This window comes from Dromiciops gliroides, chromosome 2, assembly GCF_019393635.1.
Source record: "Dromiciops gliroides isolate mDroGli1 chromosome 2, mDroGli1.pri, whole genome shotgun sequence".
In the NCBI taxonomy this organism is placed as follows: Eukaryota; Metazoa; Chordata; class Mammalia; order Microbiotheria; family Microbiotheriidae; genus Dromiciops; species Dromiciops gliroides.
Genome location: NC_057862.1, coordinates 370,849,445 through 370,864,644, shown reverse-complemented (window position 1 = coordinate 370,864,644; position 15,200 = coordinate 370,849,445). Strand labels below are relative to the sequence as shown.

At 41.4% G+C, this 15,200-nt stretch overlaps 1 protein-coding gene across 1 annotated transcript in view; it reads right to left on the bottom strand.

Annotated features, from left to right (window-relative positions):
- LOC122738908 (bactericidal permeability-increasing protein-like) overlaps positions 1–15,200 on the bottom strand; it is a 95,253-nt gene that overhangs the window by 20,688 nt on the left and 59,365 nt on the right. The window contains 5 exon segments of the mRNA XM_043980789.1: positions 929–992; positions 4,045–4,105; positions 7,833–7,988; positions 9,740–9,862; positions 13,904–13,994. Of these exon segments, the coding sequence (XP_043836724.1) occupies positions 929–992; positions 4,045–4,105; positions 7,833–7,988; positions 9,740–9,862; positions 13,904–13,994 (495 nt within the window).

Genomic DNA, 15,200 nt, shown 5'->3' with positions numbered 1-15,200 from the left:
GGAGTCACACATTTATATAATAGCACCTTACCATTAAAAAGCACCAGCCCCAAAACATACCTGGTGAAATGAGTAGCAAATTTAATGACTACAGTAGAACCTATGCTTTCAGGGAGGACTTAAAGGACTTGGGACCCTGGGATGATAGAATTTCCTATGTGGAAGGGACCTCAGAGTTGATGATCTAATGCCCTTGTTTAATGGATGAAGCCAAGATGTTCCCGGGATGACTTGTTCATAGTCACACAGCAAATACGTGGCAATGTACTAAGCTTTAACCCACCTCTCTAGATTCTAAGTCCTTGGATCTTTCCATTACACCAAGGTACTTTTTCAAAGTTGAGAGTTATACAGTAAAATCCATGAGGGCAGGGACCAGGACTGATTTCATCTTTATATTCTTTAATGTTCTGCTCAAGCCCACCTTCCAATTAGGTCTTTTCAATTTGCCCCACTCCTATCCCAGTTCTAATGTCATCCTTTCTGAAGCTGCATTTACCATGCATGTTCTCATTTTTAATCACTAACACCACCACCACCACCAATAATAATAGCTGATTTTCACATTGTACTTTAAGGTTACCAAAGAACTTTACAAATATTATTTCATTTCACAACAATCTTGTAAGATGAGAACTATGGGTATTATTATTCCCATTTTACAAACGAGGAAATTGAGATTATATGATTTGGCCAGGGACACATAGCTAAGTGTCTGCCATAAGTTCAGGTACTTTCTTTACTGTATGTTATTGATTCAATTTATCCCTCATGACTCACTAAATAATAACCATATTCCAATTCTACTTCAAAAAAGGCAGTTGAAGAACTATTGGGGGAATGAACTTGATACATCATCATCACCCCACCTTCTTCCCACCCTTACGGTCTCTGGCTCTTGGGGTACCATGATGAAACCACTGTATACCTGGCATTGTCTGGAGGTAGGGTTCCATGTAGGAAGTTGTAGAGTTCTTTATCACTTCACAGATCTAAGGAAAGCCCAAGAATACAGTTAGCAGCCTTCCTTCCCTTACCTGGTCTCCTACAGGGGCTGAAGGCAGCTACAACTTAGTGGAACAAGCACTAGATTTAGAGTGAGAAGACATGAATCTAAGTACCAGCCCATCCACCTACCTGTGAGACTGTGGGAAATTCACTTTATTTCCCTGAGTCTTGGTTTCTTCATCTATAAAATGAATTGTACTAGATACCTGCAAGTTCCCCTCCAACTCCAATAGCTATAAGCCTATAGCAATGGCAAGATAGAAGTATTTATTATCTGAGATAGAAGTAATTCTTATCAAGGACCTCCAATGCTTAACCTTCCCATCAGTAAAATGAAAGTTAAATCTCATGACTTCCAAACTTGTTTCCTTTCCAGATCCTTTTAGCAAAATAATCCCTGGGATTCCTCCTTCACTGGACTTTCAAAAGGGACAAGGAGTAGGAAAGGGCTTTTGACCCAAATTGGAGAGTCGCTGTTATGCTCTTTTTCTGCTACTGTCAGACAATCACAGAATCTCACTGTTCAAAGGACACTAAAAACCACCTGAACCTGAGAAGAAATCTCCCTCCAACATCCCCCACAAAGTCATCCAAGCTTCCGTTCAAAGGCTTCCAACAATGGGGGGAGCTTTTCATTATATGGAGACCAAAAATCTGCCCGTATTCATCTTCCACCCATCATTCCTGGTTCTGCCCTTTGTGGCAAAGCAGAACAAATCTGTTATCTCTTCTATTTACTGCCTTGCAGATGCTTGAAGACAGCCAGCACCCTCTTCCCCCAACTGTATCCTACCCTCCGGGAGTGTGCTGGGACTAGTTTGAACTGCCCTTGAAAAGATTGCTAAATATTCAGCAAAACTGGCTTCAGATAAGGCTTTTAGTCATTGCTTTAATGAGGGTCTAGTTTTCAGAAAGTGATGGAGCAAATGTTAAGAATTCAAATTAAGCTTGAAAGTATACATATATATCCATATATATACATACACAGACTCTTTTAAGTGTATATATATATATATACATACTTTTAAGTATACATTAAGTATATATGTGTATGTGAGAGTGTGTATACACACATATATACTTAATATATACTTAGTAATGTGTGTGTTAACATACAGTCATCCATTCCCCCCCCCCCCAGAGAGTCAATTGTTAAACATTTACCAGCACACTCCTGTTTATATCCCTCACCAAATCTTTTAGTCTCTACTCTAAAAAAATTCTTCCTCTACTAACTTATCTTTACAGGACAAAGACTCAAGTCTCCTCCCTACCCTGGCTGCCCTCTTCTGAACAAACATAAAATCATTGAATTTAAAGCAGATGTCATATAGTCCAACCCTCTCATTTTACTAATGAGGAAACCAAGGCCCAGAGAAGTTGAGTGACTTGCCCAAGGTCATACAGCTCACAAGGGGCAAAGGCCTTCTGTCTCCAAATCCAGGGGTCTTCCTACCTGACCACACAGTTTATCAATGTCTTGCATAAAAAGGAGATGCCCAAAGCTGAACAAAATAATCTAGATATGATCTGGGGAAGACAAATCATCATCTCCTTTATTTCTCTACACTTATCTGCTTCCTGAAAATAAAGAATCCTAGAGTCGACTAAATGAACTTCAGTAGGAAGATAGAAAGGCTTGATCAACCACTTGTCTACTGATACCATAGTCCCCTACCTTCAACATTAATGACCCTGAAGAACCACTAGATGGTGCCAAAATACAAGAATTCTGGACCCACTGCTGTCCTTTGTTTTGAGGGGGTTTTTGTTGAGGTTCCTCCCTCCCTGTCACTGGAAATAATTTACCTACAACCATGTCTCCCCTTGGCTACCAGGATTGAGGATCGCCTGACCCCTGCCTACTACCATAGATCATTTGTCTGTTCACTCATTCATTTATTCCATGAGCCTTGAAAGAATATTACGTCCACACATCTAGTCTAGTTGTTGAGGGGCATAGAAAGTCAATAACTCCCAAGTCATTTTCTAGACTTCGGTTTCCTCCCTTTAAAATAAGAAGGATCATAGATCTAGAAGGGACCTCAGAGGTTGTCTGGTCTAACCGCCTCCTTTCTGAGGATGGGAAAACTGAGGCTCAAGCAATTGACTCTAGTGCTGGAGATCATAGGGGTAGTAAGTTACAGAATTAGAACTTGGTCCCCCGACTCCCAAGCCAGATCTTTCCATTGTACCATGCTGGATTAGATGGTCTCTCCAGGCTCCTCCAGCTCTGCCATTATATCTTCTCAGGTGCCTCCCAGTTTTGGTAACCTATATTTTAAGGCCCCTTTCAACCCTAGCATTCTAGGTTCTAAGATCCCTTTCCAGCTGTGACACTCTATGATTTTAATTATGTGGAAGGCACAGCCCCAGAGAGGAGCTTAAAATGTAATTGGGGAGACATGGCTTATGGGAAACAAGTAGAAACTGCTTAGAAAGCAAAAAATTAGGAAGTCCCTGACAATCTAGTGTCATCATAAAGAATTACAAAATGTCAGAACTCAAAGTGACTTTAGAAACCTTAGGGACCTTGTTTTATAGATAGGGACACTGGGGCCCAGAGAGTTGAAATTACTTGCCCAAGGTCACATGATAATAGTAGTAGAAGGGGGGAATCAGAGTCCAGTCTGCTAAGTCGATGTGCTGAATCAGTGACAAAGCAAAAGCCAGAATGAGGACGGAGAAACAGCACCATCCAAGACCCTATGCCCTCTCCTGCAAGTAGGACTAGGACCTTCTTTTCTTTGTCTCATTTGCTAGAAGAGCCAAGTCCTATGGTTTGTCTTCACTAAGTGAAAACAAAGTGCTGTGGTGGAACATATTGCCCAATCCATGAGAGGGTCTAGTTGGTCAATTCCTATATAAACCAGAGTCTGGTGACTCCTGTGATCTGGGCTCTTCTGAGTTCTCTGGCTCTACCTCCTAGACTCTAAAACTCTCTAGAAAGGCAGTCTGTAGGGAAAAGGAAGGGCCAGCTGGAGATGAAAGCTAGAAAAGAAGCCAAGAGATGGAGAAGATCTCCTTAAGCCATACCTTTTCACAGACGTTCTTTTGTAATTGTGGCCCAAGGTTTTTATACAGATTTTTCAGCGAACTAGGATAAAGAACAGAATCTCAACATTAGATGGGTCCTTGAAGGGCATTTTGTTTCATCCCTGCTTAGGCAGAAATCTGCCCTATGGTATCCCTGCCAAGTGGCTGTTCAACCTTCACCTGAGGTTCTCTAGAGGAAGTGTGGTATAGCGGAGAAAGTGCTAGACCTGAGGTCAGAAAGGGGTAGATTCCAGTCCTGCACCCAGCACTTACCGGTTGTGTTGTTGTTGTTGTTGTTGTTGTTGTTGTTGTTTGGTTGTTTTCTGTCATGTCCCACTCTTTGTGAGCCTACTTGGGGTTTTCTTGGCAAAGATACTAAAGTGATTTGCCATTTCCTTCTCCAGCTTACTTTATAGACCAGGAAAATGAGGCAAATAGGGTGAAGTGATTTGCCCAGGGTCATCCAGCTACTAAGTGTCTGAGACCAGATTTGAACTCAAGAAGATGAGTCTTCCTAATTCCAGGCCTGGGTACACTGGCAGGCCTGCACCACCTAGCTGCCCGACTAGAAAATTACCTAATCTTCCTCAGTCTGTTTCCTTTTCTGAAGAATGGGGATGAGTAGACCAGCAGTGCTCTAGGACAGTAAGGTCATTGGGAAGCTCAAATGAAGTAATATTTTTAAAATGTTAGGGGGAAACCATTATCGCTTGAGCCAGATCAACATTCAGTATAGACTAATGTACAATTTGTTCACACCTGTGGTCCAATCACCCAACAGATGTTTATCAAGCATAGTACATGCTGCTACTCTCCTCTTGTTCTAACCTTCCTGAAGGGCCTGTCTTTCTTCCTTCCTTCCCTAGCCACCCCTCACTCCTTCTCCTCTTCCTCTTCTCTTCTTCTTTCTCCTCTTTATCTCTTCTTCTCATCTCCTTTACTTCTTTCTTCTCCCCCTCCCCCTCTTTCTCCTTCTCTTCCTCCTTTTTCTTCCTTCTTCATAACAATAAGAACTAACATTTATAGAGAGGTTTAAGATTTGTAAAGTATTTAGCACAGTGCCTGATACATAGTAGGTACTATATTATTTTTGTTATTATTATCATTACCCCCTGAAAAACACCAGAAGGTAAATGCTATTGTTATCCTCATTTTTTTTGCAAATGAGGAAACTGATCAGACAGGCTAAGTGACTCACCCAGGTTCACACAATTACTAAGTGTCTGAGGCAGGATTCAAACTCAGTTTTTCCTGACTCCAAGTCAGGAAGCACCTCTCTGATGTGTCACCTAATTACTTTCTTGCTTTGAAACCTGGTTTAATTTCACCTCTGGTTTGGAACCACCTATGGTTTCTTCTTAATGTCTGAGGAGATAGTTCAGTGTGATAGAAAGAAGACTGAGATTGAAATGAGAGGCCCTAGATTCAAGTCCTAGTTCTGCTCCTTGATGCCTGTGGGATCCTGGGCAAATTGATTCATCTTTGGGCTTTAGTTGCTTCATGCTTAAAATGAGGGGTTGAACTTGATGACATCAAATTTCATAGTATCAGAATTTTGGGACTGGGAGGGACTTTAGAGAACATCTGGTCCAACCCTTTCATTTTATAGATGAGGAAACAGGCCCAGATTGGTCAAGGGTCTTCTAGGATGTGAATCAAAGTTTTCTTTCCACTCTACAAGGTATGACTGGATACCCTCCTAGGTCTCTTCCAATTCCAAAGCTATGGTCCCATGATCCCCCAACCCTCGCACTCAATTTGTAGTCTGGCCTACAGCAAACAACTGGTAAAATGCTGCTGATGGTCTGACTGACTCCTACAACACTTGTTCATTCAAGCATGGTAGAGTAGGGAATTTGTTGTTGTTCAGTCATTTTCCAGTCATGTCTGAATTTTTTTTTTCAGCAAAGATACTGGAGTGGTTTGCCATTTTATTTTCCAGCTTATTTTACAAATGAGAAAACTGAGGCAAATAGGGTTAAGTGACTTGCCCAAGGTCACACAGCTAGTAAGTGTCTCTGACCAGATTTGAACTCAGGAAAATGTGTCTTCCTAACTCCAGGGCTGGCATTATCCACTTTGCCACCTAGCTACCCCACACTAGGAAATAGTGAGACATATTAAACACAGACCCAAAGGAGCTCACAATCTCAACTCATATAGGAATGATTAAATATTAATCCAGAAAATCTATGATAAGGTGCTTGTGTTTGTTACAGACCATAAGTGCTCTAGACATTTAGAGGACCAGAAGAGACTTGGAATAAACAGAGAGGGTTGTTCTTGTTGCATGCAGAAGATGCTAGGTACTACATCTATGGGTGATAACATTTGGGCTGCAGAGGTAACCAAACTCCAATAGAACCAGGTCCCTTTAGGTAGCATATTGACTTAGAAAACCACAAACTGACATAAGCTTCAATTACATTTTCATCTGATCTGGGCTGTATCTGGGAGTTTTGCTACTTGCTACCCCTGTATCCCAAGTCTGACACCGATGATTAGATAAGTCATGGTGCTTATCTTCCTACAGCTTATGTAGAAATAGTATTTAGAGCCCTTTCATTTTAGAAATGAGGAGACTGGGGCCCAAGAAGGTTCACAGGATCATAGCATCATAATCTAGGAATGGAACCCAGAGACCATCTGGTCCAAACTCCACTTCCCCATTTTATAGATAAAGAAAATGAGATTTAGAGGTTATGTGATTTGCTCAGGGTCACACAGGTAGTAAGCATAAGAGGTAGGATTTGAACCAAAGTAGAGCAAGTTTCTTACCCTTACCTCTGGAGAGTACATGGATAGATATAAGCAGGTCTATGAAATTGGATGGGAAAAATGTTTTGATGGCTGAATTTCAATACGATTGGTTTCCTTTGGCACTCTTTGTATTTTATTTTAAACATTAAACATATTCTGAGAAAATGCCTATAGGCTTTACCAGAATGTCAGTGGAGTTCATGACATACACACAAAAGGTTAAGAACCCCTGATCTAAAGTATAAGTGAAAGATAAGACACAATCACATATAAATATAATATACGATATCACAATTTATCAAAGAGGTCCAAATGATGTGCTATACAAGGTCTGGAGGGGAAGGTCATTATTGACTGAGAAGTGGAAAGAGACACCTGTGTCAGGGAAGGCTCCATGAACAATGTGGCATGTGAATTGTACTTGAATAGGAAGAGTAGGAGGGCATTCAAGGCTTTCTTCCTTTCTCAAGTGAGAGGGGAAAAGGCAGAGAGACTTGAGAGAGCAGTAGGCATTTGTTGAGGGGAGAAGGAGAGGTTGAGAGTAGACCTTTTGGGGTTAGTGTGCAAGGTGTATGGGGTGGGATAGAGTGTAATGATATGAAAAAATCTGAAAAGATGGGGGAGGGTGCCAGATTTTGGATGCCCTTTAGTGTCAAGACAAAGGAGCTTGAAGGCAATAAAGAGCCACTAAAACTTCTTAGCAGAAGGGTAATATGACCATATCTATGTGAGAGAAAGATTAATCTGGCAGCAGTATGAAGAATGAATTCAAGGGGAAGAGAGTCAAGACAGACAGACTTGTTAAGAAGAAATTACAACAGTCAAATGAGGATTTTGAACGAGGGTGGTGGCTATGGAAATAGAGAGGAGAGGTTGTATGTGAAGGATGTTGGAGGGATGGAATTAACAACATAGGTAAATGAATGCTATAAGAAGAGAGTGGAAGAGCAAAATCAAAGACAACCTCAAGATTATAAACATAGGGAAAATCTCATAAGAATGAACCAACAAGAAGCATATGAACATACCTTAGGTTGGTTGAGGTGGTCATATCAACACTTTTGATGTTGCTGTTGCATGATGAGACAAAAATAGTAATCTGGTGTTTATTGTTCTTCCCCAGCTGAAAGATGACTGTGATGGAGATATCATTTATCTTCAGGTCAAAAGGGATATGATTTTTGCTGGTGAAAAAACAATCCTGAATTTATAAATGAACCAGGATTTCTCTTTCCATTATTTCATATATGCTTATGGCTAAGGTTCATAGGTTAATAGATTTAGAATTGGAAGGGACCATAGAAGTCTTTTAGTTCACCCGTTTATTTTATATATGAGGAACATGAGACCTGGAGAATGAGACTTGGACATCATTAGACAGGCAAGACCTTGGACTCAGCTCTGACTCTGAATCTAGGACTTTTTTCATAGCACTCTCCTTATCCTTTAGTGAAGCAGTGATTTGTGCAAGGTCATATAGGTAACAAAATGACCCAGACCCCTACCCTACCCTTTGGAATAGCCCCACTCCCTACACTCTTGGAGGAGGCCACATTCACTGCTAATTTCAGTTGGAATGTGGAACTTATGGACCAAATTCATGAGCTTCTCTCCCCAGACACTATTCAATAAAATCTAAGCCAGTAACAGCAAGGAGAAGATGGTCCTTAATGAAGTTGTAAGAGTCCCAGTAATAATATTTACTGAATGAACTTGAGTGAACCATAGCCTGCCCCCTCCTACCTCTCTAGTCTTACACCTTACACTCCCCATTATACTCTGTTCTAAGCACTCTGAGAGTAACACTGGCAACCTTGCAGCTCTTCACACAAGATCCTCCACCATCATCTTCACTGGCTGTCTCCAGGCCAGAAATTCTCTCTCTCCTTGTCTGTCTCCTGGCTTCCCTGGCTTCTTTCAAGTCCCAGCTAAAACCCCATTTTCTCCAAGAAACCTTTCCCATTCCCACTTAATGCTAGTACTTTCCATATGTTGGTTATCTCCAATGTATCCTGTCTATAGCTTCTATAGTTGTTTGCATGTTATCTTCCCCTTTACATTGTGAGTTCCTTGAAATCATGGGCTATTTTGTTTTGTTTTGTTTTGTTCTTGAAGGGGGTGGGAAAGAGGACTTTCTTTGTATCCTCAGTGCTTACTACAATGTCTAGCACATCGTTGGTGCTTAATAAATGCCTGTTGTCATGACTGCTATATTCAGTATGATGGGGATACAAAATCAAAATTATGCTTAGGATTTACTCATTTCTTTTGGATCCATTGAAATCCCCCTATTGCTTTTAGCTTTGCTCACAGTCCGCCTCATCAGACAAATCATTTCTCTGACCCCTCCTCATTCTCATCTCTTCTCCATCCTCTCAAATTTCTCTAGAGCTCTGTCTTATCCTCTCCCCTGCCCCATCTCGCTATGCCCTTGTGTTATACTTAATTGCATGTAGGCTATATCTTCCCATTATAGACTGTCAGCCTCTTGAGAGAAGGAACTGTCATTGTTCCTTCCCAACACCCACCACAGAACTCTGCCTTTGGCAGAACTCTCATAAATGTTTGTGGAACTGCCTACTTCATAGGGTTATTGTAAGAGTCACATTCAAGAACAGATGGGAAATTAACTTTGAAAAGTTACCAGTAGAAGTTTTATTGTTGAGGTAAAGGAAAGAGTAGAATTTGAATGTAAGTTTGTTTGTTTGTTTTGAGGCAACTAGGGCTAAGTGACTTGCCCAGGGCCACACAGCTAGTAAGTGTCAAGTGTCCGAGGCTGGATTTGAACTCAGGTCCTCCTGACTCCAGGGCCAGTGCTTTATCCACTGTGCCACCTAGCTGCCCGAAAGAGTAGAATTTGAAACCCAAAAACAGGACCAAGGAATTATGGCTGCAGTCAAAGGAGAGTCTCAAAGACTTCAAGGACATTACTTACATGGGCTTATGGTCACTCCACTTTCCAATGATGGAGACTGAGCCATGGGTGATGGACAACTTAAGACCTTCATGAATCACACCAAGATGGGAATTTCGCAAGTGGATCTTAGTGATCATCATGCTGCAAGAGAAAACAAAGGAGAAGAGACTCTCCGAGCCCATAAAGTTCTCCACAAAAGGACTTAAGAGTGATTTTCCCAAGGTCTGGTCCTTACCACAGTGTCTGACACATAGTAGGCACTTCACAAATGCTTGTTGACTTGACTTGACATTGCATTAGGCAAAAAGGAGGCTGCATAGAACAGCAGTATTGGTAGAAAGAAGGCCACTAAACTGAATGTTAGGATTCAAGTGAGCATATTGACTTTGAAAACCATACTTTAACATTAACTGTATTCTACTGTATTTTTATTTATTTTGTTAAGCATTTCCAAATTACATTTTAATTTGATACAAGAGGTGCATATCCAATAGCTCTCATCTAACCCAAACCTCTCATTATGGAGATGATGGGGAGCTGAGCACAGAGAAGGAAAAGGGACAACACAGATCAGAAAGGGAATAAGGTCTCAAACCCAAGTCTTCTGACTTCTGATTCACTTCTCTTTCCATTGTAACATGCCTCTTCTCCAATATCAATGCCCTGAAAAAAGTCACTTTGTTGTGAAGTTATTAATACATTATAACCCAACTGTACCATAACATTGTGAAAGCCCCTTCTGACATCCTTCATCTGCCCATCCATTTCCATTGACCTCAATAACTATAAAACAATGATTATTCTAAAACTCCAGTTTCCAGGGTGCTTGGTAGCTAAACCAGCAATGTGGTACAGTCAAAGGAACACTGGGTTGAAAGTCAAGAGACCTTAGTTCTGGTCATAGCTGTCATTACATTTCTACATGACCTTGGAAAGGAAAGCTGTAGGACTTCAGCCATAGATAGCTACTAGTTGCCTCTTTTTTTTTCTTTCTTTCCTTTTTCCTTTCAGGGCAATGAGGGTTAAGTGCCTTTCCCAGGGTCACACAGTTAGTGTTAAATGTCTGAGGCCAAATTTGAACTCAGGTCCTCCTGAGTCCAGGGCCAGTGCTTTATCCACTGTACCACCTAGCTGCCCCCCGATACTAGTTGCCTCTTGATAGGAATCCCTTGAAATGATTTTGAAAGGGTACAGGCTTGGCCATTAGGAACTGACTGAAAGTAAAAGAGATTTTTGTTTTTAATTTTGAGGCAGAGCCTTCCTCTCTCTTACAGGTTGGAAGTGCAGTAACCAACCATAGCCTGATTCCAACTGAAATCTTAAACCTGCTCCATGTTTCTGAGCTGAGCCTGTTTGCCCTTCCTGGTGACCCTCTACTAGATATTTACCATCTTGGGCTCTGGTCTTAGAGCAGACACCCTATTGCCTTTAGCATTGCTATAGCTCTCAACTTTAAGCAATTCACCATCTTCAGCCCACCCAGAAGCAGGGACTATAGACATATGCCACAACACTTAGCTAAAGGGGACTTTCAAACCCTAAATTAGAGAAATGTCTGCAAGCTCTTAATTAGTTGGCTTCGAGTTTTGTATTGCCAAAGAATTTGACCCCTGGAGAACAAGATTTAGAAACTAAAAGTCTCTTTTCCTTATGGAGAAAAAGCAGCCAATTTTTTTTCCTAGTCTGATTACTAGGTATATGAAGGATCTATCTCTCACTAATAGAACAAGAGCTTAATTAAGGGTCTGTAAGTTAAAAGACAGGCAGCTAAGTGGCTCAGTGGATAAAGTGATGGGCCTGAAGTCAGGAAGACTCATCTTCCTGAGTTCAAATCTGACCTCAGACACTTACTAGCTGGGTGACCCTGGGCAAGTCACTTCACCCTGTTTGCCTCAGTTTCCTCATCTGTAAAATGAGCTGGAGAAGGAAATGGAAAACCATTCCAGTATCTTTGCCAAAAAAACACAAGAAAACCCTCTTCACTAACGAAGAGTCAGACTCAACTGAAATGACTGAAAAACAACAAAGTTAAAAGAGAAATGTCAGTTCCTTCTCTTATGAAGTAGCACCTGAGTTAATCATTCCACTTGACACCAGAAGGTGGCAGTAGAGAGAGGTTCTGGAACCATATGCCCAGCAGCAACTGGTTATGAAAAGAGCATTACTCAACAATGACCACATGAAACCAGCAAAGAACGACACTTGGCAGACACTCTATGCTACATCAATCAAAATCAGCCAAATGACACCCCCAGAAGACAGCAGCAGCCAGTCTGCAGCATCAGAGTCATGAGTTGCCATGCCACACACATTTCTTATGTGTGGGTCCCTTCACACATGTTCCTTCCTGGCCACATGCGCTCCCTGTGTGTGGGCTTCTCCATATCTCTCCCCAGGCATAGCCACTCTTCCCACTGAAAATGTGATGTTTATGGGTAACTATGCTCCAGGATTAAGGGGAAAATGTTCTGTTGCCACTTACTTCCTGTGATATTTCATTAAATGCCTTTGCTTTGTACTAATTGTGTCCACTATCTGACTAGTAAAAGCAAATATGTGGTGGGAAAAGGGACTCATGACTTAAGGTTTTGAGCAATTTAGACCCAAAGAGTACCTCAAATTTGGGATAGCTTTTAGAGGAAGGATTACAAATGGAGAGGACAGTCCCAAATGCTCCATTAATATTCTGATTCCAAAATTCTAAGTTCCATGGCTCTAATGTAAAAAGCTTCAGTTAATGTAGTCACAGAAAGAAAAGAATTTAACCATAAGGCTGTAAAATATGTATCTGTGCCCTGATGCCTTTATAGGATGAATCAGTCAAGAGGCGAACAGAGCAACTATATGAATAAGCAAATTAGCCACCCTTCTGGGGCTTTTAAATAGTTAAGCCTCAAATGAATTTCAATAGTTTTGAGCCTGAGAGTTAGAACACTGGGGCCTGGGTGCTACCTATGGAGAAAACTCCTGAACAAATGGAGAAGTAATTTATTCCTTCCCATGACCAACATTAGCCATTTTGTAGCTTTGAAGGGGAAGGAGCACAGAGTTGGCATGGTGAGCAGACAAACAGAAAGCTGTGACTTCAGAGACATACACTCCAGAAAGACAGGGGTACCTTGAGACAGTCACCTCAGGGAGAAAGTAGCTTCCAGAAGCTGTCCCCTGGCAACTGAGAGTCAAACTAGGCAGTTCTTGTAGTGATGGCAAAGAATTTGAAGGAATTCCCATCAATTGGGGAATGGATGAAAGTTATGACATATAAGGAGGTAGAACACCTATTGTGCTATAAGAAATGCTGAAGGGAATGGTTTCAGAGAAACTGAAAATTTGAGAAGACTTGAATGAATTGATATAAAGTAAAGTGAACAAAATAATTTATATAATAGCCATATTGCAAAGACAACTTTGAAAGACTTAGGTACTCTGATCAATACAATAACCAACCACAAATTTGAAAGACTCATAATGAAACATGTTATTTCCATATAAAGAACTAATGTACTCAGGATGCAGATTGAAGCTTTTTTCTTTTGTTTTTTTTTGAAAATGACAATAAGAAAAGCTGTATCGTTTAGTATACATATTTTAATAGGTTTTGTTATTCTTGATTTCTCAATGGATAGGGGGGAGAGATGGGAGGGAATTCATAAGTGATAATGAAATAAAATTCTATTTTTTTATAAAAGGGGGTCAAGCTATGGAGAGGAGTAGACCCTGGGAACCTAGTAGGAGAACTCTACAAAGAGAAAAAGAACTTCTAGGCCCTATGGTACTTTTTTGTGAGGCAACTAGGGTTAAGTGACTTGCCCAGGGTCACACAGCTAGTAAGTATTAAGTGTCCGAGTTCAGATTTGAACTCAGGTCCTCCTGAAACCAAGGCCAGTGCTCTATCCACTGCGCCACCTAGCTGCCCTGGCCCTGTGGTACTTTTGACACACACGTATACTACAAGTGTACCTCATTACCATTGTAGACTGAATTTGAATCCGTACCTCCCCTCTGGGTACACAACATGAGTTTGTGTGCAATTTTGGAAAGTAGTCCTGTAAGGGTCTTATCCTAGGATCCCATAATTCTAAAATTATAGAATTCTGTGGATGAAGAATTCTAAGATTCCATGGATCTGAGATTCCGCAAATGAAAGAAAGGCTAAGATTCCAGAGATTGAGAGGGCCTCACCTGATGAATTCATGATACTTTGTCCCCAAATGTTTTGGCAACTGGATCTTCATCAGCTCCTTCTGTAGTAACTGTGATCCTTTCTCTGATACTGAAGGAACAGAAAGCAGAGGAGGTTAGTAGTCATGACATTCCCATGCAGTATGTGTGAGTGAGTTGGAACATGTGATTGTCTCTTCTGAAAGTGAATAAAAATATATCCCCACAGCCAGTTTTCAAGTAGACAGAGAAGGTATCTAAATACTGCATACAATTTGATTCAAAGGGCTCCTGCCCCAAACGTCTCCTGCTACAGTGGAAAGAGCAGGGGCTCTGCAATCATGGTCATTGGGTTTAAATCTAGCCTCTGATGCTTATTACCTGCTTAACCTGGAGCAAATCAACTTAGCCTCCCTTATACTCATTTTCTTCAACTGCATATTGAGGGGGTTTGATTAAATGACCTCTGAAGTCCTTTCTGTTGTTGTTCAGTTATTTGCCAAGTCTTCTTGATCCTATGGACCATCCTGCCCTAGCTGCCCCTGAAGTCCTTGTTGTTGTTCAGTTATTCGCCAAGTCTTCTTGATCCTATGGACCATCCTGCCCTAGCTGCCCCTGAAGTCCTTTCTGTTGTTGTTCAGTTATTCGCCAAGTCTTCGTGATCCTATGGACCATCCTGCCCTAGCTGCCCCTGAAGTCCTTGTTGTTGTTCAGTTATTTGCCAAGTCTTCGTGATCCTATGGACCATCCTGCCCTAGCTGCCTCTGAAGTCCTTTCTGTTGTTGTTCAGTTATTCGCCAAGTCTTCTTGATCCTATGGCCCATCCTGCCCTAGCTGCCCCTGAAGTCCTTTCTAGCTCCATGTATATGATTATCCGGATTTAGGCACTGATGGCTACATACCAATGCAAATATGCCACCTCCCAGCGATGACACATTAAGATGTCATCACCCGTTAGGACCTTGGCATGAATTCAGTCAGTTGATTAACTTCAGTCATTTAATAAAGGATGATCTGAGGGACAAGCAAACACTGATGACAAGGTGGTGATCCTAGAGGACCAACAGGGAGGGGGGAAACCCTACTGGGATCCTGCCAGAGGGAAGCTGCTCCCTTGCTCTCCGTTCATACTTCTTGAACGCTGGCTGTTAGGCCAGCACAGACAGGATGAAAGGTAACTTGGCCTTTTAAAATGGGCTAATTACTCACTAGAGGCCAATTGTGAGGATTAAATCCTATGGAAAGGGTGGGTGGGGAAAGAGACAACAGAATCAGAACTGAGTTGGTGATCTTCCTGATTGGTAAAGATCATGGAAAT